The sequence below is a fragment of the Perognathus longimembris genome, chromosome 7, assembly GCF_023159225.1.
Source record: "Perognathus longimembris pacificus isolate PPM17 chromosome 7, ASM2315922v1, whole genome shotgun sequence".
NCBI lineage: Eukaryota > Metazoa > Chordata > Mammalia > Rodentia > Heteromyidae > Perognathus > Perognathus longimembris.
In genome coordinates this window covers 16523205-16549159 of record NC_063167.1, presented here as the reverse complement: position 1 = coordinate 16549159, position 25955 = coordinate 16523205, and the positions used below count along the sequence as shown (strand labels likewise).

The following is a 25955-nucleotide window of genomic DNA, read 5'->3' as shown; positions in this document are numbered from 1 at the left end:
TATATATGTGGTGCTGGGGAATTGAACCTACGGCTTCACGTATAGGAAGCAAGCACTTGCCACCAGGCCATATTCCCAGCCCTCTGGGAAAGTTTATAGTTTGAAAAACACTTGATTCAGGAGGGCATCTAAATTGGTCTTTGCTGAGTCACAGGCCCCTTTGAGAACCAGACATGTTCTGGTCTTTGTAGGCAAAAACACACCTTTGCTCAGAACCACAGACTAAAAAGCCTTGCCCTAATACTTCCTCTTAAGTAATGAGAAATTGAGGCCCTACAAGGACCTGCCCTAAGTCACGTGGCACAGTCTGGGCTAGAAGCCAAAACCCTAGTTCCAGCAGCAGCCGTACATAGGCCAGAGGGAGGAGAGGGTAGACACAGAGCTGGGTAAATAGCTTTAATGTGTAACAGAAGAGCAACTGGGGAGGACAAGACCCTGGAGGCCTCAGCCCTTCTCCCATATGATACCTTGGAACCCACACGCCTGGGCCAGTCCTGAGCCTGGCTCAGCCCTGAGGCTCCCAAGTCCCAAGAAGGACAGGAAAGGAAGTTAGATGACTGGGGACTAGCCCCGTGAGTTCAGGAAACTAGTTGAATTTGGCTTTGGAGAAATCCATCTCTGGATGCTGATCCATGAACCTGGAAGAGTACAAGCAGAAGAGTCAAATAGGCTGTCCCCCTCAAGCTAATCCACCGTCCCCACGCAAATGTCAGCTCTGCCTCTTACAGCCGTGAGTAGAGCCAGGCTAGGCAGAGCCCCAGGATCTGAGGGGCCAATTGAGCTGGAGGCTGGAAACAGAGGTGCCAACACTGGCCCTGTTTGTAGGTGGCAATGACCACCAGTTACCCCCTTGCAATGCAAAAGCTGGCCTTGCCCTCAAGATGACCTAATGAGTGATCAAAGTAAGCAAACCAAGGCCATAAACTAGCTAGCTCATGGCTGAAAGGAGGCAGGGCAGCTCCCAAAACCAGCTCAGCAGCCTGCTCCCTGCTGTTACCCAGGTGTAAGCCCCCAGCACCCACCCTCCCCACTTCCCAATCGCTCACTTCTTTAGAATTTCCTGTTTCTTCTGCTCATCTGAGGTGGGCAGCCCCATGGACTTCTGTCTCTGATCATACATCATTTTTTCCACCATGCTGCGGGTCTCACTGTCCAGGTCTGACAGCTGAAGACAAGGACAGGGACATAGCGTGATGACCACCTCCAGCCCGCCTCTCCCCTGCTCGAGCTTCCCTTACCAGCCAGGGCTCACCTTAGAGTTCTCAGGGTTTATCTTTTTGGTATTGATCTCGGGGTCACTGGACACCAAGCGGCTCCACCACTCCATCTTATTAATCTATAAAAAGGAGGACAACCAAGGAGTGGGAAGGGGTTCACTCTGTGACCAAGAAACACTGTTCAACCCTTCCAGAATCATCCACATTTTGCACCTAAGCCCCACATAGGTCTATACTGAAATCAGGGGCAAAAAGCCAGACCGTGGCCTTCCTAGAACCCAGGGAGACAAAACAAGGAGGCTTGTGTTTACAAACTGGTGTGACAAGCTGGGTGCTAGTAGCTCATGTCTATAATCCTAACTACTTGGGAGACTTGAGATCTGAGGATCGTGGTTCAAAATCAAGACACTTATTTCCAATAACCAGCAAAAGACTAGAAACAGAAGTGTGGCTCAAGTGGTAGAACACCAAACACATGGGGCCCTGCACACAAGCCCTAGTAGTGCACCCTGTGTTGGTGGCTTATGCCTGTAATCCTAGCTGCTCAGGGAGGCTGAGATCTAAGAATCAGGGTTCAAAGGCAGCACGGGCAGGAAAGTCTGAGCAACTCATCTCCAGTTAAGCAACAAAAAAGGCCAGAAGTGAAGCTGTGTCTCAAGTGGTAAAACACTAAAACCTTGAGCAAAAAAGTTCAGTGACAGTGCCCAGACCTGGGTTCAAGCCCCAGGATTGGCACACACACACACAAAAAAAATGTGTGTGATAGCAGAAAAAAGTACAGAGCTGATCATGGTCACTCAAGGTGGAAGGCAAGATGCTAATAAGCCAGAAGACACAAGCAGTGCCCCAAAAGGAAGGAGAGAAAGATTCCAACAGAGGAAAGGCAAGCCCAACCAAGAGTATAGAGGGATGAGTGAGCAGCAGCTAGGACAGCTGTCCTTAGAGCCCCCGGCCCTCTCCTGGTGTGTCCCAGCTGTCAGGGAAGGAAGGGCAGTCAAGGATTGGAGCCTCCTGAGAGCACAAACCTGTCCGCAGCACCTGGTGCACAACAGTCATTCGAATATGAACAGGACTAGATACTTGTGCAAACTTGATGGGAGAGAAAAGGTTTGGCACCAAAGACAGTTCAACTTTGCCCATCCTTCCTAGAAGACAGCTGTCAGGAAAATCCCTTTCTTCTTGACCCAAACCAAGGACAGATTGCTTCAAGAATCTTGGAGTAGTGGGGCTGGGGATATGGCCTAGTGGCAAGAGTGCCTGCCTCATATACATGAGGCCATGGGTTCGATTCCCCAGCACCACATATACAGAAAATGGCCAGAAGTGGCGCTGTGGCTCAAGTGGCAGAGTGCTAGCCTTGAGCAAAAAGGAAGCCAGGGACAGTGCTCAGGCCCTGAGCCCAAGCCCCAGGACTGGCCAAAAAAAAAAAAAAAAGAATCTTGGAGTAAGTAAGGTCCTTCCACAAGGCCCCAGCACAGCCAGAGTCCGCAGACCTCACATACCTTCTCCAGATGCACTGTCACCACCTTGCCATCCTCAATGAGCCACGAGCTCTCCTCCACCTTCACCTCATTGTACAGCTCCCCATCAATGACTGCTGGTTGCCCCTTGAGCCCCACCCTGAGGTGACGCCGCTGGATATCCACTATCACATCCTTCCCCTTCAGCCGGAAGTTGACACGGAAGGGCACTGCCAGCTGCATATGGGCACAAGAAGTCAGGAGGGGCTGCCAGGGACTGCCAAGTCTCCAGGTTGGTTCCCAAACCTCCACCCCTGGCGTGAGCCACCACTCACATCCAGCTCTGACAGGGTCTGGGTCCAGCGGTAATTAGGCAGGTCAGCCCCATTGCCTAGGTTGGGCTTCAGTTTTCCTTTGTCCTTCTCATCTTCCTCCTCTTCTTCCTCCTCAGCATCCTATTCACAGTCAGGGATCACTTACTTGACAAAAACAGATTGGAACCCCACTGGGCCAAGCCCAGGACTGGCACTAGGCATACAACCACAAAACAGAACTGGCCCCTGCCGGCACTGCGGAAAGGCAAAACCCCGCCACTCCCCCAGTGACTGGGTCCACAGGAACTGGAAGGAAAAGTAGGCTCTAACTTTTGCCTGTGAAGAATTCAGACTATCACATGAGTTGGCCCCCACAGACCTCAGCCACTATAGATGACAACTGAACAGCCAGCATCTTCTCTGGCTCTTGGCTTTCCTGCCAAGGATTAACGCCAGTGGCTTTATTATTATTTTTAATCCAAATCCATTTGTTCCTGATGTGTAGGGAGAACCCAAAGCTGAGGGCAGGGAAAGGCAAGCAAGCAAGGGCTTTTAAGGATAAAAAAGCTGGTTTCCGAGCTCCTGCCTAGCATGAAGTGTTTTTCTCCAATCCATCTCACCTGCTTTCCTGGTGAGCCAATGCTGCCATTCTTGAGCTGGGCCTCGTGATTCTCTGCATCCTTTTTCTATAGCAAAGGGCACACAGTTGGCCACAGGGCCTCACTTTCCAGGGCAACAGGAGTCTGGGGTATGAAGGAGGGAACCAAACCTCACCTGGTCAATCTCCAGCTGCAGCCTCTCGGCCTCCTCATCAGTCAGCTCCTTGATCTGTGGCCCAGAGGTCTCTGCCTTGGCCTCCTTGGCCAGCCTGGCTGCTCGCTCTGCCTTCTCCCGCCGCTCAGTCTCCTGCCGAGCTCGCTTTTCTCTCCGGGCCTTCTGTGCCAACTGGTTGTGGTGGTTAAAGGTCTGTGTGATGAGCTAGGGAAGGCAGCAAACACGATGAGGACATGCCAAGGCCTGGAACATGCACCAACACTATGTAACAACGTCAGTTTCCTCATCTGCAAAATGACAACACTACACTCATCTTCTAGAGTAATGAGAATACTGCAAAGCTCCTGGCTCAATCGATAATAGCTACAATAAAGAAGTAAAGCGCTCCTAAAAAGCCTTTTTCTAAAGCTTGGAATATGGCTTAATGGTAGAGTGCGTGCCTTGCATATATGTGGCCCTGGGTTCAATTCCTCAGCACCACATAAATAGAAAAAGCCAGAAGTGGCATTGTGGTTCAAGTGGTAAGAGTGCTGCCTTGAGCAAAAGAAGCTCTGGGAGAGTGCTCAGGCCTTGAGTTCAAGCCCCAGGACTGGCCAAAAAAAAATAAAAAATCCTTTCTCTACAATTAAGCCCTCCTCAGCTGACTGGCCCCCCAGCCACCGAAGGACTAACCTAGTTGACTATCACTATCTGACTGTGTGGCCTGAGATAAGTGCGTCTTTCCAAGCCATTTTTTTTTCTTTTTGCCAGTCTTGGGGCTTGAACTCAGGGGCCTGGAGCTCTTCAGCTCAAGGCTATTGCTCTACCTCTACCACTTGAGCCACAGCCCCACTTCTGGCTTTTTCTGTGTATGTGGTACTAAGGAATCGAACCCAGGGCTTCATGCATGCTAGGCAAGCACTCTACCACTGTCACATCTCCAGCCCTTCTAAGCCTTAAGTCTCATATGTCAGGAGGTATGATTATGACAATACCTATAGGAACCTGGCACAATCCTTGTCTCATCAGAGGCACACATAAAGCGCTCATTTCTCTACTGTCTGGGGCTGTGGGGGTCAGCAAGCAGGAATGGGGAGGACCCCCCCCTTTGCTATGGGGAGCCAGCAGCTCCCCAGGAGCTCCCCTCACTTGCAGCATCAGCACCCAGGCATGGTGGTGCCGGGTGTGTAATTTCAGTACACAGGAGGCAGAAGGATTTTGAGTTCTAGATCAGCCTGGGTTACATGTAAGCCTATGTCTCAAAAGCAAAACTGGGGAAAACAATGCTCACTTTCAGGCCCTACCCCCGACCTACAAAACCTGGACTTCTAGAGTGTGACCCTGAGGTGCTCTCTCTGCACCTCTCTGAAAGCAGCCTTGGAGTCTGCTCCACTCCCAAGTCACATGGCAAGCTCCTCCTCACTCTCCAGAAGCCACCCCAGGGTCTGTACCTCATCCTGCAGCAGGCTCAGGACACACCTATAGAAAACTCAAGTGGGTGGCCACCACACATGGCACACACTCAAATATGTATGCCTAAAAAGGCCCCACAGGGCACTCATCAAGGAATGGGGGTCAGTAAACTACCTTCCAAGCCCGTCTGACCCACAGCTGGAGGAAGGAAAGAGGTCCGTAAGGGCTCAGCCACAAATCAGCCATGAACTCCAAGACCCAGGGTCCTGCCAAGTACCCACGGATTCTCATTCACCTGTACGCATCCATCACTACTCCCAACCCCTCAGCCCCAACACCACACTGCAAGAGAACTCTAGTCTCCCCTCTCCTGACAAGCACATAAGTTAACAAAGGGGGTGGCAAGCCACCCCTAGGTCAGTCTGCCATCAAGAGAAATATCAGGCTGGGTGTTGGTGGCTCACACCTGCAATCCTAGCTACTCAGGAGGAGATCTGAAGATCTGAGGATCGCCATTCAAAGCCAGCCAAGGCAGAAAAGTCTGTGAGACTCTCATCTCCAATAAACTGCCAGAAAACTGGAAGTGGAGCTATGGCTCAAAGCTCTAGTTTTGAGTGAAAGAATTCAGGGACAATGCACAAGCCCTGAGTTCAAGCCCCATGACCAACAACAGAAAAAAAAAAAGAAAGAAAGAAAAGGAGAGAAACATCAGGTCGAGACAACTGCTCATCAGAGGCTGATCTACCACAGGGCTTGTCCTAATCAGAGGGACCTTGAACTCAAGCCATGTGCCAACTTGTGGCCAAGGGGAGGTAGGAACAGGGCCCTCCCCCACCCAGCCCCAGTGAATCATGTCACATCCCATTTGCCCTAGCCTGTGGAGCTCCTGGAGGTTAAATGAGAGCAGAACTGAACCATCAGGGAGTCAAGGCCAATCACAGACGCCTCTGACCCTTCCTCCCAGTCCCTTCCCACTGATGGTCATCCTGTATTGCAGCCTCCCCAGGGGTGCCAACCCGGACTTCAGAGTAGCCAGACACCTCCTTAGGAAGGAAGGGGCAGGAGGGAAGGGTGGGTGAGCAATAGGTGAGCACAGGCCCTCCTCCACCAGGCTAGGTGGCTTAGAGTAAATGGTTCCTACCAGACTGGCCAGTCCCAAGCAATTCAAACTAATGCTTGGCAACAGGCCACTGGCTACCTCTGGTGAGGATTCTCAACAAATACATCTGGCTGAACTCCTTCACACCCCAGCAACTCTGCCTCATGTCCTGACCCACCCCACTCTGCCCCCTCCGCATCAGAGACCACTGGACTGGAATGGCACATTTAGTCGTACCCAGAAAGCCTAACCAGCCTTACCAAGAAGCTAGTTCCCTTAGGCCACTTCCTCTTCCCCCAGTTTCCCATGTACAGAGCGGCATCACCATTCAACCAGGAGTCCAAGGACAGAGGACAGCCATCTGTGAACACCCACCAGGGACCAATCTTATCAGACCTAATGTCCCTGCCATCATGGCTGCCTCAGGCTGAACCCCCTCCCCATCCCCAATCCTTCTCTATGTCCCTCCCAGGCCTCTACCATAAACAGTAGCCCCTGATCAGAATGGCCCACAGATCCCCTGCAATGCAATTCCCGCTCCTGCTTTTCCGCCTGGCTTGCTCCTTGAGGACCCCGGGATGAGACTACATTTGTGTGGGTTGTGCACTGCCCCATCTCCATGGATTCACACTTTCCCCCGGTAGTTCTTTTCCTGCCACAGGCTTCCTCAACTCTGCACCTTGCTTGTTCTGTGCCTCTTACACCGGGGACACCTTCCGCCCACCTTGGAGCTATCCTGATCCCACTGAGACTTTCAGGCTGCTCAAGGGCTGCACCCTCCTGCAAAATCTTTCAGGACTTTCACTAAGTGCCCTTTCTCCTTCCCAAAACCCCAGAATTAAACCTTAACCTCACTGACAGTGCCTTCCCACTTGAGTGGAATGATGAGGCCTGTGCCTCATGGTCCTTGCTTGCTACACCTTTCTAACAGTCAAAGTACCACACAAATTTTGCTGAAGACAGAATTTTACAAAAGTTTCTATTAAAACGTGAATTTTTCCCTGGTGGGTCAGTGGCTCATGCCTGTAATCCTAGCTACTAAGGAAGCTGAGACCGCAGGGAAAAAAAGTCCTCAACACTCCATTTCCAATTAACCAGAAAAAAGACAGACTGAAGATATGGCTCAAGTGGTAAAACTCCATGAGCAAGTATGCTAAGAGCATAAGTTCAAGCTCCTGAACCAGCATAACTATATACATGCATATACAAACAAGTGAATCCACTGGAAATTGTGTTCATAAAAATAGGGAATCTAGGGCTGGGAATGTAGCCTAGCAGTGGAGTGCTTTCCTACTATGCATGAGGCCCTGGGTTCAATTCCTCAGCACCACATATACAGAAAAAGCCAAGAGTGGGGCTGGGAATATTGCCCAGTGGCAAGAATGCTTGCCTCGTATACATGAAGCCCTGGGTTTGAATCCTTAGCACCACATATAGAAAACGGCCAGAAGTGGCGCTGTGGCTCAAGTGGCAGAGTAGTTAGCCTTGAGAAAAAAAGAAGCCAGGGACAGTGCTCAGTCCCTGAGTTCAAGCTCCGGGACTGACACAAAAAAAAGGAAAAGAAAAAGCCAAAAGTGGCGCTGTGGCTCAAGTGGTAAAACACTAGAGCACAGAGAGGCTCAGGAATAGAGCCCAGGCCCTGAGTTCAAGCCCAGAATGGCACCAACAACAACAGCAACAAAAAGAACATCAAAGCCAGGCATCAGTGGCTCACACCTGTAATCATAACTACTTAGGAGGCTGAGATCTAAGGATGACTGTTAGTTCAAAGCCAATCCAGGGGGCTGGGAATATGGCCTCGTGGTAAAGTGCTCACTTCGTATACATGAAGCCCTAGGTTTGATTCCTGAGCCAGAAGTGGCACTGTGGTTCAAGTGGTAGAGTGCTAGCCTTGAGCAAAAAGAAGCCAGGGACAGTGCTCAGGCCTTGAGTTCAAGCCCCAGGACTGGCCAAAAAAAAAAAAAAAAAAGTCAATCCAGGCAGGAAAATCTGAGACTCTCATCTCCAATAAACTATACAAAAAATCCAAAAATGGTCCTGTGGCTCAAATGGTACAGCACTAGCCTTGAACAAAAGAAACTCAGGGACAGCACCCAGGCCCTGAGTTGAAGTCCAAGACCAGAAAAAAAATAAAAATAGGCACTTTAAGAATCAGTAACAGAACTGGACGTATGGAATAATCCCAGCTCTCAAAAAACTGAGGCAGGGGGGAGGGGGGAATGAGGGAGGAGGTAACAAACAGTACAAGATATGTATCCAATGCCTAACATATGAAACTGTAACCTCTCGGTACATCACTTTGACAATAAATAAGAAAAAAAACTGAGGCAGCAGGATCCCAAGTTTGAGAGCAGTCTAGGCTATGTAAGGAGATCCTATATCAAGCCATCAGTAACACAAAGAACACTCAAGTATCCTTTACTAGGAGCCCTGCAAGACAGGCGCAGTGCTGTGACTGCAATCCCATGGGTGTGCACAGGGAACGGGACATGGCTTGGTTGGCACTATGGCACTGGTACTGATATGGAGTGTCACGCTAACATCAGGAGCCACATTGGCCTGTGTCCTTTGACACAGACTTCCCTTGTGATGAACTTGGGAGAAGCCTGTTCAATCCAGTCCTGCTACAACAGGGCAAAAACCCATCCCACAGGCCATCACCTTTGGAGCACACTAGAGAATCAAGTTATTTTTTCTGAAAGGTGGAATAAGGCGCTTTTCCTGCATATGCTCTCAATGTAACCAAGTGGTTAGTGAGGCGAAGTTTCAGCTAAGAAATGAAGGATGGTACAGTATTAGCAGGGCGCAAACCTCCAAACAACATTTAGGCCTAATCAATGACTGTTAATATCTCTATGCTTGCCGATGGAGTACATAAAACTGTTCTAAAGAACAGAAAAAACAAAAAAACCCATGTGAAACAAAGTAAGCCTGGTGATCTAACTGCCAACATACAGAAAATTCAAAGGACAAAGAAACATTAAATGACCCCAGGAGGCTGAGTGCCGGTGGCTCACACCTGTAATCCTAGCTACTCCGGAGGTTGAGATCTGATGGTCAAGGTTCAAAGCCAGCCACAGCCAGGGCAGGAAAGTCTGTGAAACTCTTATCTCCATCTGATTAACCACCACAAAACCAGAAGTGGCACTGTGGACCAAGTAGTAGAGCACTAGCCTTGAAGAGCTCAGGAACAGTGCCAAGGCTGAGTTGAAGCCTCACAACCAACGAACAAACAAGTGACACCATGAGGATGGATATAAGATCCAACAAGAAAGAACTGTTTGGTCTCTGTCCCAGGCTCCTGACATAGAGCTCCTATATCTTCAATTTCCTGAGTGAAAAGAATCTTTTTGCTCTAATGAAGCTTCTCTTGTTGGAACCCTACATGGAATTGTGGGATGGGGCTGGTTGCCAGAAAGACCTAGTAGGATCAGAGGTGGGCTCTTACAAACTCATTCACCAACTTCCCAGGAGGGAAGCAACAGTATAGGAAGATCAAGTTAGTGGCAGTGGCCAATTATCTAGTCAATCAGGCCTATGCATAAAAACTCCATAGGGAACTCCTAGGACCTGGAGAAGTTCTGGGTTGCTGGACATGTCAAGATGCTGGGAGAGAAGCAAACCCAGACCGAGTGTGGAGGCTTCACATGCTCACATCTTGCCCTATGCACTGCTTCTGGCTGGCTGGTCTTAAGATGAACCTTTTATAGTAAATAAAACACTCTCCCAAGTTCAAGTCACTCTAGCAAATTACTAAGTCTAAAGAAGTTGTGTGAGCCACCGAATTACAACCCATTGGTCACAAGTAACAGGGACCTGACTGGTGTGTCAAGGGAGTGGATTTATGGCACTGAACCTTTAACCTGAGGAGATCTGTGCTAACCCTGGGTAGGTGGTTTAAGAATTGAAATGAACCTGGGTTTCTCATGCCTGTAATTCCAGCTTTTGAGACGGCCAAGAGATCTGAGGATGACCATTTGAAGCTAGCTTGAGCAAGAAAGTCCCTGAGACTCATGTCCAATTAACCATCAAAAAGCTGAAAGTGATGTGGCTTAAGTGGCAAATCAGTAGTCTTGAGTGAAAAAAGCTAAGGGACAACAAGCACTCGGGTCCTGAGTTCAAGGCAGTGGCCCACACCTGTAATCCCAGCTAATATTCACAGAAGCTGAGATCAGACAATTGTGGTTCAAAGCTAGCTTGGACAGTAAATTCCATGAGACTACATCTCTTAACTCACCAACAAAAATCTGGGTGGGAGGGCCGGGAATGTAGGTTATGCTGAGCATGCGTGAAGCTCCAGTTCGATTCCTCAGTACCACATAAACAAAAAAGCTGGAAGTGGCACCGTGGTTCAAGTGGTAGAGTGCTAGCCTCGAGGTAAAAGAAGCCAGGGACAGTTCAAGCCCAAGGACTAGCAAAAAAAAAAAAAAAAAAAAAAAAAACCCTCTGGGAGGAATGGTTCAAGTGGTGGAATAGCAACTGAGCTAGCAAACCAGGCTTAAGTTCAAGCCCCTGTACCATTTTTTTTTTTTTTACAAGCAGCAGTGTGATGCCGTGAACAGAAGGGAAGCTCACAGCAGATTCTAGTTTCAACCCCGTTCTCCACACCTCAGCTAAGACCCTGCACAGGATATATCAACTTCATCTGTAAAATGGGGATAAGGGACACCCATGTCATGAAAGAGATCTCATGAAAGTGATGATAAGAAACAACCATCTCATGAAACTGCTGAAGACATGGCAAACGTGGGCAACGCATGCAGCAAGAAATGGGCTCCAGGGCTGGGGATATAGCCTAGTGGCAAGAGTGCCTGCCTCGGATACACGAGGCCCTAGGTTCGATTCCCCAGCACCACATATACAGAAAACGGCCAGAAGCGGCGCTGTGGCTCAAGTGGCAGAGTGCTAGCCTTGAGCGGGAAGAAGCCAGGGACAGTGCTCAGGCCCTGAGTCCAAGGCCCAGGACTGGCCAAAAAAAAAAAAAAAAGAAATGGGCTCCAATGACAGCTTGACTTCTCAAGACTCCTGCCATGCCACAGAAGGCCAGATGAGCCTTTCTACTACAGAAATACACCAGTCCAAGGGAGAAAGAAACCAATACTCACCTTCTCTGCCATCCCCTCTTCTCCTCCAATGAAAAAGTCCGTTTTGCGACGAAGGAAGCTGAAGAAAGTATTTACAAGCTGAAAGACAAAAGAGACAACTAAAGGTGTGGGGGTGCCCTGATGGAAACCCTTGATGTAACCAAGAGTATAGATTTAAGCATCACTGATAGACACTAGCTAGGTGATTTAGAGCAGTTTCTTAACATTACTGTGGAGCTTTAGCTCTAGAATCTCGAGGAACAAATGATGTGCTGGAGGCAAACCCTTGGCAGTTTCCAGCCCACAGCAGGACAGCCACTGGTACAGACTTCACAAGCAAGAAACCTGAACTACAGCTTATCTTTCTACATCTGCAGTAAGGGCAACCACAGTGGCTCAGAATTCAGCTAGGCCCCAACTTATGTTTTTTTGGGGTTGTTTTTTTTGCCAGTCCTGGGCCTTGGACTCAGGGCCTGAGCACTGTCCCTGGCTTCTTTTTGCTCAAGGCTATCACTCTTGCCACTTGGGCCACAGCGCCACTTCTGGCCATTTTCTATATATGTGGTGCTGGGGAATCGAACCCAGGGCTTCATGTATACGAGGTGAGTGCTCTTGCCACTAGGCCATATTCCCAGCCCTAGGCCCCAACTTATGATGATTGCCTGAGGACCTATAAACTTCACCATGATATGAAAGCAACATGCTTTCAGTTGTAATCTTCTCCTGGGCAAGCAATAGTCTTTTGCAATGCTGGGCTGTTGAGCTTCAGCTCCTACTCGGCTGCCCCATCACTAGGTGAGTCGGTTATATGCAAGTATACATTACTCAACTATGACATAGTTCAGCAGGTTTAGTACACTAATGCATTTCCCACTTACATGTTCAACTTACTTAAGATGGGCACACCTCCTTAAGTCCTATATATTTATAAAACTCTTTTAAGCCACATTCCCAGCCACCATAAAATTCTTGATGGGTGAAACAATCCAGTGTGACCTAAAGTTAATTAGCACATGCAAGGAGTGGTCCTAAATGGGATGCTAGAACTAAACTCAATGGCTGTACTTTCTAGACATTCTTTCAATTCCCTCAAAAAATGAATTCACTCTCAAATCCACTGTTTCTATAATTTAGGTGATAAGGATAGGGAGCCTTTCACACATGCAGATTAGAAATACCTCCTCCATTTCGAAGGGTTTAGAAATCCTTGTTCACCCCAGGCACCTGGACTAGGAATGAAAAGCTCAATGAAAACTTGCCCCCAGTGACACAAGAAATCAGCCTGGTCCTCTCTAGGTGAGGAGCTTGTTGGATGGACCAGCAAATCTCTCTCAGGCTGCCCCAATGCTGTTTTGTACAGTAAGGGTTCTAGGCTGACCTAAACTGGCTTTCCTACCTCTGTTAGGAAAAAATTATAGGCTGAATAGGTTATGGTGGAAGCATTTTGGGGGTGTTTTTTTTTTTTTTTTTTGCCCTTCCTAGGCCTTGAACTCAGGGCCTGAGCACTGTCCCTTGCTTCTTCCTTTTGCCCAAGGCTAGCTAGCACTCTGCAACTTGAGCCACAGCGTCACTTCTGGCTGTTTTTATATATATATATGGTCCTGGGGAATCGAACCTAGGGCTTCATGTACACAAGGCAAGCTCTCTTGCCACTAGGCCATATTCCCAGCCCTGCGTATTTGGTTTTTTTCATGTATAAAGATAGAACAATGAACCAGTGCCTGTGGTTCACACCTGTAATCCTAGCTACTCCAGGGGCGGGGAGCTGAAGATCAAAGTTCAGAGCCAGCCTGGTTAGAAAAGCCCATGAGGGGCTGGGAATATGGCCTAGTGGCAAGAGTGCTTGCTTAGCATGCATGAAGCCCTGGGTTCAATTCCTCAGCACCACATATATAGAAAACGGCCAGAAATGGTGCTGTGGCTCAAGTGGCAGAGTGCTAGCCTTGAGCAAAAAGAAGCCAGGGACAGTGCTCAGGCCCTGAGTTCAAGGCCCAGGACTGACAAAAAAAAAAAAAAGAAAAGTCCATGAGACTCTTACCTCCAATTAACCAACAGAAAGACAGAAGTGGTGCTCTGGCTCAAGGGGCAGAGTGCTAGCCTTGAACTGAAGAGCTCAGGGACAGGAGTTCAAGCCCCACACCACCAGCAACAAAAAACCTGTTGAAATTATTTCCAGAAGGTGTGAAGCTAAGGAAGAGTGATAAAGGTAGTGAAATTGGAATACATTGTATACATGTGTGGAAATATAACAATGAATCCCACCCCTTGTATAACTCATATAATTTTAAAAATAAATAATTTTTTTAAATTACAGGAGGGCTAGAAATATGGCCTTGTGGTACAGTGCTTGCCTCATATACATGAATGGTCATTTTTACAGAGGAGAAAAATGAAGACTGGGAATATGGCCCAATGGGCAAGAGTGCTCGCCTTGTGTACATGAAGCCCTGGGTTCGAATTCTCAGCACCACCTACCTGAAAAAATATGGAAAAAGCCAGAAGTGGTGCTGTGGCTCAAGAGGTAGAGTGCTAGCCTTGGGCAAAAAGAAGCTGGGGACAGTGCTCAGGCCCTGAGTTCAAGCCCCAGGACTAGCCAAAAAAAAAAAAAAAAATACAACCAGGGCTAACACCTACATTCCTGGCTATTCAGGAAGCTGATCTGTTTGAAGCCAGTCCAGGCAGAAAAGTCTTATCTCCAATAATAAACAAACAACAGAATATGTGCCAGTTTTGTTTTTGGTTTGTTTCTTTTTTGCCAGTCCTGGGGCTTTTATTCTAGGCTTGGGTGGTAGACTAGCCCTCTACCACTTGAGCCATGGCTCCATCTGGGGCTTTTTGTGAGTAGTTTATTAGAAATGAGTGTCACAGACTTCCCTCCCTGGGATGGCTTTGAGCCATGATTCTCAGATCTCAGCCTCCTCAGTAGCTAGGCACCAGCACTGGGCCAGTTTGTTTTTTTAACTGTACTTTTTTTTATATATACTGAGGGTTGAACTCAGAATGTTGCAACCAAGCTACATCCCAGCCTAGCAGTTTGTTCCTATCCTTCATACACGATGTGTTGCTATTGGGTCTGGTAGCCCATATGATTTATGCTTTTGAAAAGCTCTTTGTAAGCTCCAAGAAGGCGAGGGCAGGCTTCTTCTATTCACTATATCCCCTGGATCCCGTCTCAGCAGTGTTTAGCACACGTGAAACGCTCATGACAAATCACTTGTTGAATGAACTCACTGCCTTCACTTCAAGACACTACAAATCGACAAAACTGGGATTCATGCTTCCATCTCGGACAAGCAAACTGTGACTTGGAGGGAGGGAAATGTGGCCAATCTGTAGGAGGTGGGAACCAGCTGTAAATACAGTTCTATTCCATTCCAGGCAGAAAAGCACCACGTGCTCCCCTCCCCCCACCCTTGCGCCCCCGATCCCAACCCGCACACTTAAAAGGCAGGCTCCCCATTTGGGTAAACCACGTCGGTGATAGTTTTCGTCGCTCTCGGGAGCGACCACAAAGCGAGACAGGACCAGACGATGTGTGTACAGGTAGGGTGATCCTAAGACTCGGGGGGAGGGGGAAATCCTGGGATTGTTAAAATAGGAACTACGGAGGGGCGCCAGAAGCCCGGAACTGATACCCAAGGGGAAGATCCCCGCCAGGGGGAGGAGGGTGGCCCATGCGGAAGCTGGGGCGCGGGTGAGAACGTTGGGGGATCCCGAGAGCCCGCCAGGCCAGCAGGGCGGCGATGGAGTGGTCTCGGTCCCGAAAGGCAGCGGGGAGGGCGGCGGGCGCGGCTGGGGCCGCAGGGTGGGCCGGCGCCACGGGGCCTGCGGGCCGCGGGCCCAGGCCGCGCGGGCAGTTACCTCCTGCACGCCGCCCTCGTGCTGCTGCGCCATGGCCAGCAACATGCCGTCGAACCGCTCCTCTTCCTGCTCCCCGACCATCGCTCCGGTTCGGATCCACGCCCCGATCGCCGCACTCGAGACCCGCGCTCACCGGCTCCTCGGGGTAGCGTCCGGCCCAACGGCTCCACTACACAGCCTTCCGCTGCGGAGCCGGAAACACGCACGCTCCTGGCCGCCAAGGCCCGCCCACTTCTTCTCTTCCCGCCTTCCCCCTCGACCAGCGGCCATTCACCGCGAGGGAAATTGCCCGCTTCGTTCACCATTGGCCGGCTGGGTGAACCAATCAACAAACGCATCCGTGAAGCGGTAGGCGGAGCCGAGAGCCCGGGGAGTTTGGCTTGAGTTGCTATGGTCACCAGATGCTTTGGAGCCTTCTAGAAAGCCCTTGATTAACTCTGACAAGGTTGGAAGTTAGAAAGGGACAGGCTTTTGTTCCTCCACCTTGCTAACAAACTCCTAGCTTATAGAGCAGTGGAACTGACAGTTCCTGTCATTATTTCTTCCATACCTATAATGAAGCAATGGAGACCCAGAAAGAAGGTAATATCCAAGGAATGACTTACTTCATCACTATCATCACATATTCCACCTGGCGCCATTGGTTAAACACATTGTTCAAGGCCTGGGCACTGTCTTTCGGCTTTTTGGTTCAAGGTTGGTGCTCTACCACTTGAGCCACACCTTTCCTTCTGGCTCTGTGCTAGTTAATTGGACTTGAGTTTTCCGGCCCAGGCTTGGATTCTAAGGTCACAACCTCCAGAGTAACTAGGATTACAGATGTGAACCACAAGCACCCACCTATTTAAAATAATGTGTGTGAGTGTGTGTGAGAGAGAGAGAGAAAGAGAGAGATGAATTTTATGTCTTCTTATGTTGCGCAGGCTGGCTCTGAACTCATGATCCTCCTGCCTCCATCTCCTGAATGCCTTGGGTTATTAATGTGTGTATGCTGAGCTGAGTTGATTTTTCTCAGATATTTTGTCACAGCAGAAGAAAACTGACTAACACAGCAGACAACCTGAATCCAGCATCCACCGCCTGCATTCACTTCACCTGAGGTGACGGTTTAAGGTTCAAGGTGAACTGGCTTCTGATTTTATAAATCAGTCCCAGATACTTGTATGATATGACTTTTCCCTCTGAGGCCAAGGCCTGATCTTGGACCCTGGTGAGTTCACCAAGATAATAAATGTTGCCCAACAAGTCCTCTTGGTGACACAGTCCATCTCCCCTAGTAACCTCTGACTCCACCAGCATTTGAACCCTACCAAAGCAGGTAAATGGCTGAGCAGGACATGATGTGCTAAGTGCTCTCTCAGGGGTGTAGAATAGGTGACACTAGGTGACATGGGAACTTAGGAGAGGAGCACTTTCTCTTTTCGGGATGCAGAAAAGGAAAGAAAGGAAGGCTGTACCCAAGCATTAAGATTTAGCTAGACTAGGCCCAAGACTACCACAAGAGTTTTCCAGCGCATAGATTTAGAGACAGGCATCACTGGAAGGGGGTGAGGGAGTGTGGGAAAGAGGTGGATGTACAATGAAAATGTGTAACATATCCAGGGACCAGAAAGGTACTGAATTTCCAATTTCAAACCTCCATCCCCTGTTTGTGTTTGAACTCGTTGCCTCACACTTGCTAGGCAGCCACACGCTCAAAACCCTTTTCTGCATTACTTTCTTTTTTAAAAATTTTTATTGTCAAACTGATTATACAGAGAGGTTACAGTTTCATATGTTAGGCATTGGATACATTTCTTGTACTATTTGTTACCTCCTCCCTCATTCCCCCCTCCCCCCTCCTCCTTTCCCTTTCCCCCCATGAGTTGTTCAGTAGATTTACACTAAACAGTTTTGCACGTATTGCTTTTGTAATCGTTTGTCTTTTTTACCCTGTGTCTCTCGATTTTGGTATTCCCTTTCAGTTTCCTAGTTCTAATACCTGTATACACGGTTTCCAATGTACTCAGATAAGATACAGAGATAGTTCTGCATTACTTTCTAGATAAGGTCTTGTGTTTTTGTCTGGGACTGGCCTCAAAGAAAAATCCTCCTGTCTTTGGCTTCCCAATAGCTAGAACCAAAGGTAAACACTGCCATGCCCAAGCTAAATAGGGTTCTCTAGAAAATGTTGCCCAAGTTGGCTTCTGAACATTATTATCCTCCTGATCTCTGGGTCCTGAGAAAATGGGATTATAGACATGAGCCATTGCACTTGGATACCAATTTCAGTTCTTTTTTTTTTGTGCCAGTCCTGAGGCTTGAATTCAGGGCCCGAGCACTGTCCCTGGCTTCCTTTTGCTCAAGACAAGCACTCCTGAGCCACAGTGTCACTTCTGGATTTTTCTGTTTCTGTGGTGCTGAGGAATCAAACCCAGGGCTTCACACATGCTAGGCAAGTACTCTACCACTAAGCCACATTCCCAGCTCCCCAATTTTAGTCTTAACCCAGGCCCTGCCCTCCCAACTATCTTAATTAGTCTGAGCCCTCTCACATACAAGAGAGATATGTGTGCTCTGGACAGAGGATGGTTAAGCTTCTGCAATACATTATCCTTTTTTATTTTTATTTTTTTTTGCCATTCCTAGGATTTAAACTTTGGGCTTGGGCACTGTCTCTGAGCTTCTTTTGCTCAAGCCGAGCATTCTACCACTTGGCTCTTTTTGAATAGCTTATTGGAGATATGAGTCTCACTGAATTTCCTGCCCACCCTAGCTTCGAACCACAATCCTTAGGTCTCCTGAGTAACTAGGATTACAGGTGTGAGCAATTGCCACCCAGTTTGCAATACATTATTTTAAGAAACCTCTTTAATTTTACAGATAATGCCCTAGCAGTACCTGAAACACAGTTGATGTTCAGTAAGTGGCAGGTATGAGGATAATGAGGAGTGTTAATTCTATTTAACAGTGATACCTTCATTCCATTGTTGCATGAAGATTAGCTGAGATGATTGTGTTGGGAAATTACTTGGTAAACCACAGGTGCTCTACAGATGAGTGGTGTTGTCATGAGCTTCCTATAGAAAGCCTTCTAAATTTAAGCAACACAACTCCATCCCTCAGGGCTGGGAATATGGCCTAGTGGCAAGAGTGCTTGACTCGTATACATGAAGCCCTGGGTTCGATTCCCCAGCACCACATATATAGAAAATGCCCAGAAGTGGCGCTGTGGCTTAAGTGGCAGAGTGCTAGCCTTGAGCAAAAAGAAGCCAGGGACAGTGCTCAGGCCCTGAGTCCAAGGCCCAGGATTGGTAAAAAAAAAAAAAAAAAAAAAAAAAAACAAAAACTCCATCCCTCCATTGTAGCATGTCCCTCCCTCCATTCATATGTCCATCAGACCTGGAGCTACTGAGAACATGGCTGTGGCTCTCTCTCTCTCTCTCTCTCTCTCTCTCTCTCTCTCTCTCTCTCTCTCTCTCTCTCTCTCTCTCTCTCTCTCTCTCTCTCTCTCTCTCCTTCCTGGAAGTCCTTCCTGAAAGTTAAGCTGAGTCTCCTCTTTCAGACTGAAGATTCCAGAGAGCAAGACTCATCTTCTCTATCAGACTACGGTCTCTGAAGGACTGATTATGTCACTCCAATTACATTTGGAGCTCCAAAAGGCAGAGTTGTGTCTCCACTTCAGACTGGGGTCAGGGCCTGGCAGAAGGCAGCTGAGGAGCCGCCATCTTGCCAGAAGCCTCCACCCTTCTGAGCAAACAGCCCCAGACAGGCCCTGGAGTATAAAGATCCTGTCCAAGGCCTTTTCTCACCATCCAAGAGCTCTAGGACTGACACTCCAACCTGCAGGCCACACACAGAGCTCAGAAAATACAGTTCTCCAAAAACATGAAACCCAGGAACTAGCATCCAGCCTGGCAGAGGTTCTCTTCTTTCTTGACTCCCTCTTTCAGAGAATTAGGATGTTTGCAACCACAACAATGAAGAGAAACAAATGAAGGTAAAGGGGAAAAAAAGGGGAAGGGGAAAATAAAAAGCCAGATTATCCACAGTCACATGAAAAATGTGCACCAGCTTGTCTGCTGGTGTTTAGTTATTTAGACAGAAGTGGGAAGCTAAGTCCCTCTACTCTATTCCAGAAATTGCTCGGGCTCACTCTGCCCCTACAGTAGTCCTGCAGACAGGCTTATTGTCCTAGATGATATCCAGAGATCACTGCAGATGGGCCCAAAGTCACATAGGTGGGAAGCAATGGGGCCTGGAGCAGGTGTCAGGACTGGCAAGGCCAGAGCTGCCCTCTCCCCATCCGGAACACCAGGCTCCTGGAATGTGGTGATAGAAGGCCTGCCAGGTTGGACTGGCCAAGGTCCAAGGACACATCATAACCAAGGTCCCACTTCCCACACCTCACCATCTGAGACCAATGTCTTGGACAGGAACCGTGTGGCAGCAGAAACATTCCTAGGCCAGACCCCAGGTGGGCCATATCTGCAGAGCAGGCAGCAGCAGGTGTCAGGCAGCTAGCCACCCATTCTGGGAGACTTGGACTCCTGCTGTACAACCCAGTTCGTGGATCCAGAGGAATGAGTTGGGATCTTTGCCTGTTAGGGTGACCCTGGACAAATCGTTTCACTTCTATGAGTGACATAAGAATCCAACCTTGCAGGAAAGCACTCCATGTTAGATTGGAAGGCAGGTACAAGTGGCTTACACCTGTAACGAATCCTAGTTACATGGGAGGTGGTACTGGATCGCAGTTCCAGGCTAGCAGGGTAAAAGTTTAGGAGGCTCCATCTCTACCAAGAAAAACTTAATACAGTAATATATGCCTGTCATCTCAGCTATCCTGTCAAAAAAAAAAAAATAAAGAAGGGGGGGTACTATATGTTATCAGGTGGCTCACACCTGTAATCCTAGATACCCAGGAAGCTGAGACCTGAGAACTGCAGTTGGAAGTCAGCCTAGGCAGGAAATTCCATGAGACTTATCTGGGGGAGGGGGGGGTGGTTCCCCTGTACCTTTCACTTGGTTTCCACACTCATGATAGTTCTGGGAGGGCTTCTCAGGGGCTGTAGGAATCCAGGACTAGGCTGGGGTCTGAAGGGCCCTGCTCCTGCGGGGCCTCCCACCACCCAAGGCAGAGGAAGAGGGCTTCCTAGACTGAACAATTGGGCAAAGTCCTCCCAGGACAGCCACCCCCCCCCCAGCATCCTAGCTCCTTTCCTGGCAGCCTGTTCCTTCCAACAGGAGCAGGGCTCCAAGGTTAGACAAACAAGCCAGTGATAAAACACTTCCAGGCTGGGCCTTGCATTCAAGGCCTGTCCGGCTCTGTGGCTTCCTGGCTTAGTGAGAAACCTGCTCTTGTACACACAGAAGAGCGGGCACCAAGGGAGAGGGCCGTCACCTGAGGCCTTGGTGCCTTGGTACGCCTGGGTTAATGACCCTGTTTATCCACTTGAATCATATGATAAAGAGCAGCCAGGCAAGCCAACAGGTGGCCCCATGCCCTGCACCCAGCCCCGGCCACTTCATTGACTGAAGCCATACCGACGCCACGTGGAGCTCCCCTTGTCCCCCTCCCCTGCCACTTCCCTCCCAAGCGCGCCAGGGTCACTGTGTGTGTGTGTGTGTGTGTGTGTGTGTGTGTGTGTGTGTGTGTGTGTGAATGAACATGACTTCTGGAGTCAAGGTTGTCAGGCCATTCCCCCTCCCGCCCACTGCGGATATAAGTAACACCCACAGAGCAGGACACAAGGCCAGAGAGTGAGGAAGAAGTTGGAGCAGGTCCCCAGCCATGAGCTCCAGCCACCGAGGGGCCTGCCCATGCCAGGGGCCTGCAGGACGCCCCGCCATCCTGTACGCACTGCTGAGCCCCAGCCTCCCGGCTGGTCCCGCTGTGCCCCCATCCCGCACCCACTGCCTGTGCAGGCAGCACCGGCCGGTCCACCTCTGCGCGCCCCATCGCACCTGCAGGGAGGCCTTGGATGTCCTGGCCAAGACAGTGGCCTTTCTCAGGAACTTGCCATCTTTCTGCGGGCTGCCCACCCAGGATCAACGGCGCCTGCTGCAGGGTTCCTGGGGCCCCCTCTTCCTGCTTGGCTTGGCCCAAGACACTGTGACCTTCGAGGTGGCAGAGGCCCCAGTGCCCAGCATACTCAAGAAGATACTGCTGGAAGAACCCAACAGCAGAGCCGGGGCTGAGCAGCTGCCCGACAGGCCCCAGCCCTCCCTGGCTGCCGTGCAGTGGCTTCAGTGCTGCCTAGAGTCCTTCTGCAGCCTCAAGCTGGGCCCCAAGGAATATGCCTACCTGAAAGGAACCATCCTCTTCAACCCAGGTGAGCTCACAGGTGGTGCCGGACATGGGTGGGAGTGTGGGTAGGAGCGACAGAGAGTCCTCTAACGGCCTGGCATCCATTATCTCTTTACATCCTCATTAGCGTTGATTAGCCTTCTAGACAACGCACGGAGCAGCTAAGGGATTAGGTGAAGCTCACACAGCCAGGGAGGATAAACGGGGATGGAAACACGAATCCATCCACTCCAGAGGCTGCCTTTGGCACTGGGCTTGGGAAATTTGTTCTGACCTTCAGGGAATGTGGGAAGGGAAGGAAAGACAGAGCTGTGTCTCTACTAAATCTTCAAGGGCAGTCGGCATGGAGGAGTTCTGAAGGTTAAACTCCTCCATGGCTTCAGAAAGACCATGCAGAGGAAGAGAGGGGAAGGGTGTAGGGACAGGGAGGAAGTCTTTATGAGATCCAGTCCTGAGAACAAAGGATGGGGAGAGTATTCTTGATCACTGGGGAGCCTGAAGGCCCTGGTACCAGACAAAGAACTGTGATTAATTTTGTGCGTATGTACCAATATGGAGGCTTGAACTCAGAGACTCATCATGTTCTTGTTACCTTCTTTGTTTTTTTGCCAGTCCTGGGGCTTGAACTCAGGGCCCAAGCACTGTCCCTGACTTCTTTTTGCTCAAGGCTAGCACTCTGCCACTTGAGCCACAGCACTACTTCTGGCCTTTTCTGTATATGTGGTGCTAAGGAATTGAACCCAGGGCTTCATGTATATGAGGCAAGCACTCTTGCCACTAGGCCATATTCCCAGCCTTCTCGTTTACCTTCTAATAAAGGCTAATGCTCTACCACTTGAGCCACACCTCAGCGTCTGGATTTTTCCTGGTTAGTCAGAGACAAAAGTCTCACCGACTTTTCTGCACAAGCTGACTTCAAATCATGATCTTCAGATTCCAGCCTCCTTGTTAGCTAGGATTGCAGGCATGAGCCACCTGTGCCTGGCTACAGTGATTAATTATAACAGTAGCAAAGTCTCACTCACCATATGTTAAGCCCTGTTCAACATATACTGGCTTGTTTGTTTTTGCCAGGCCTGGGACTTGAACTTGAAGCTTGGGCACTGTCCCTAAGCTGCTTTTGCTCAAGAGATAGCTCTCTACCACTTGAGCCACATCACCACTTCTGGATTTTTCTGTGGTACTGAGGAATTGACCAGGGCTTCATGCTAGGCAAGCACTCTACCACTAAGCCACATTCCCAGCTCAATACTGGCTTATTTAAGCGTCCAGGAGACAGGTATTATCATTGTCCCCATTTTATAGACGAAGCAAGATAGAGATAATTTGCCCAAGGTTACTAGTAAGTGGCAGCACTGAGACTCAGATCCAGGTCTTTAGTCTTAATGGATAAATGAATAAAATGATAATAAGGAAGGAGGTGGTAGTTGGCTCCTTAAAAGTAGAGTATAGTTGGCAGAGAGGTTCTAAGGGTGTTAGTATAGGGTATAAGTGGTAGAGAGCTTGCCTAGTATTCCAGAGATCCTGAGATCCATCCTTCAGAGAGGAGAGAGAGAGAGAGAGAGAGAGAGAGAGAGAGAGAGAGAGAGAAGCAAGTCTGACAAAACCAAAGCCAAACAATATTCTGTCTCCAAGAAAGCCATTCCACCAGTAAAGACACACACATCACTGAAAGTGAAGGGATGGGAAATGATATTCTAATCAAATCGAAATAATGCAAGCAGAAGTAGTTATACTTTTATCTGAAAAATAGACAAAAACTGTGAGGCTAAGAAGGCTACCATATCTTGGCCTGGAGTGGAAGATTATATTAGGTGGAATAAGTCAGACATAGAGAAGTGATAAATATTATCAAGTGGAAGAAGCTAAGGAAGCAGTTGACTGAAAATAGAATACTAATTGCTAGAGATTGAGAAGGCTTGGGGGAGGGTGGAAAAAGGGAGGTTGGATTTGATTCATGAATGCCATATGCATGGAATGAAATATCACCCTGAATTTTGTAATAGATACCATTAACATATATCTCTTTTTTGCTGGTTGTGGAGCTTGAACTTAGGGCCTGGGCTCTGTCCCTGACTTTCTTTTGCTCAAGGATAGCACTCTGCCACTTGAGCCACAGTACCGGCTTCTTCTGAGTACTTTACTGGAGATGAGAGTCTCATGGACTGGGCTGGGAATATGGCAAGAGTGCTTGCCTTGTATACATGAAGCCTGGGTTCGATTCCTCAGCACCACATATATAGAAAACAGCCAGAAGTGGCACTGTGGCTCAAGTGGCAGAGTGCTAGCCTTGAGCAAAAAGAAGCCAGGGACAGTGCTCAGGCCCTGAGTTCAAGCCACAGGACTGGCCAAAATTAAAAAAAAAAGAGTCTCATGGACTTTCCTGACCAGGCTGGATTTGAACTGCAATCCTCAGATTTCAACCTCCTGAGTAGCTAGGCTTACAGGTGTGAGCCAACGGTGTCTGGCAACATGTCTTAATAAAATGATCAATATCTAACCAGAGGGAGAGGCATCCAGATATTGGTGGCTCATGTCTATAATCCTAGCTATTCATGAGACTGAGATCTGAGGATGGAGGTTTAAAGCCAGTCAACGTGGACAACCCCTGATCTCCAACTAACTAGTTAAAAAAATAAAAAAGGCTGAGCCCAGTGGTTCATGGCTATAGTCCTAGCTACTCAGGAGGCTTAGCTGTAAGGATGCCAGTTTGAAGCCAGTCCAGGCAGGAAAGTCTGTGATACTCTTATCTCCAACTAACCATCAAAAAGCCAGAAGTAGCACTGTAGTGCCTTGAGCAAAAAAAGCTCAGGGACAGGGGCTGGGGATATGGCCTAGTGGCAAGAGCACTTGCCTTGTATACTTGAAGCCCTGGGTTCGATTCCCCAGCACCACATATACAGAAAATGGCCAGAAGTGGCGCTGTGACTCAAGTGGCAGAGTGCTAGCCTTGAGCAAAGAGAAGCCAGGGACAGTGCTTAGGCCCTGAGTCCAAGGCCCAGGACTGGCCAAAAAAAAAAAAAACCAAAAAAAAAAAAAAAAAAAAAAAAAAAAAAAAAGCTCAGGGACAGCATCCAGGGCCTGAATTTAAACCCAGGATCCCCTCACGGCCCCCTCCCCCAACATGCCAGAACGGGAGGTATGGCTGAAGGGTCGAATGCTAGCTGAGAGTGAAAACGGTGAGCGAGAGCATGAGGCCCTGAGTTCAAGTCCCATGACTGGCATGTGTGTGGACATGCATACACACACACACACACACACACACACACACACACACACACACGACGCAGAGGCCAGCTTCATCCTCTGGGGGCTGGGAGTGGGTGCTTACCGTGTCTTCACCCCTCTCTACTGCAGATGTGCCAGGCCTCCTGGCTGCCTCCCACATTGGGCACCTGCAGCAGGAGGCGCACTGGGCCTTGTGTGAAGTCCTGGAGCCCTGGTACCCAGCAGGCCAAGGCCGCCTGGCCCGAGTCCTCCTCATGGCCTCCACCCTCAAGAGCATTCCACCCAGCCTTCTCGGGGACCTCTTCTTCCGGCCTATCATTGGAGACGTGGACATCACTGGGCTCCTGGAGGACATGCTTTTGCTGAGGTGACCTAAGGAAGAGGGAGCCAATACTTCTCGAGGGAGGAGCCTGACAGACAGCACCCAATTCCATGGGAGCAGCACCTCACCCTCCAATCCCAACTCACCTTTCCTTGGTGTGGACATAGTGCTCTAGCAACCTGGCAGGACTTTGGTCCCCATAGCCTCTGGGCTCGAACTCCTGTCCTCTCCTGGGACAGGGATGGGAGTGGAGGTTACTGTCGATCCACAATTCCTCCTGAGTTTGTACAGACCCAAATTAATTTATTGGTTTTTGTAATAAAAGGTGTGACATGATTGAAGCTATGCACTGTCATTTGTATATATTGAATGGACCAGTTCGCCCCCAAAGCCCCTGTGCCCTTGTCAGAGGGAGCCCAAGGGGAGGAACCCCAAGGGACACAGGGACCAGGCCCTGGGGAGCTGGAACATTGATTTTTCAGAGTAAAATGATGATTTGACTTTGTGTGTGTGTGTGTGTGCATGTTTGTGCATGCATATCTGTACTGAAACTTGAACACAGGACTTTGTGCTGTTGCTCGGCTTTGTCTTCTCAAAGCTGTATCCTGGGCTGGGAATGTGGCTAAGTAGTAGAGTGCTTTCCTACCATGCATGAAGCCCTGGGTTCAATTTCTCAGTACCACATACTCAGAAGAAGCCAGAAGTGGCGCTGTGGCTCAAGTGGTAGAGCTCTAGCCTCGAGCACCAAGAGGCTCAGGGACCGAACCCAAGCCCTGAGTTCAAACCCCAGGACTCACATCTCCAGTTCCAGCTTCTTGCTGGTTAATTGAAGGTAAGTGTCTCATGAACTTTTTTTGTCACAGCTAACTTTGAGCCATGATGTTCAGATCTCAGCCTCTTGAGTAGGATGACAAG

General features: G+C 49.1%; 2 protein-coding genes across 3 annotated transcripts; one reads left to right on the top strand and one right to left on the bottom strand.

The window, feature by feature from the left end:
• Positions 1-383: 383 nt before the first annotated feature.
• On the bottom strand, positions 384-15403 carry Nudc (nuclear distribution C, dynein complex regulator). Of its 2 annotated transcripts, XM_048350604.1 has the most exons (9): positions 15202-15403; positions 11362-11439; positions 3766-3969; positions 3612-3677; positions 3013-3132; positions 2720-2914; positions 1253-1336; positions 1047-1165; positions 384-638 (listed from the first exon to the last, which is right to left on the bottom strand). In XM_048350604.1, exons 1-9 carry the CDS (start codon positions 15280-15282, stop codon positions 587-589), a joined length of 999 nt encoding a protein of 332 aa, XP_048206561.1. In that variant the 5' UTR covers positions 15283-15403; the 3' UTR covers positions 384-586. The 2 variants fall into 2 exon arrangements, with proteins under 2 accessions (XP_048206561.1, XP_048206562.1); XM_048350605.1 differs by lacking the exons at positions 384-638; positions 1047-1165; positions 1253-1336 and adding an exon at positions 2175-2436 and having other exon boundaries at positions 2650-2914; positions 15202-15391.
• Positions 15404-20948: 5545 nt separating this feature from the next.
• Positions 20949-25363, top strand: Nr0b2 (nuclear receptor subfamily 0 group B member 2). Its single transcript, XM_048349855.1, has 2 exons — positions 20949-21515; positions 24848-25363. Exons 1-2 carry the CDS (start codon positions 20975-20977, stop codon positions 25087-25089), a joined length of 783 nt encoding a protein of 260 aa, XP_048205812.1. The 5' UTR covers positions 20949-20974; the 3' UTR covers positions 25090-25363.
• Positions 25364-25955: the final 592 nt, after the last annotated feature.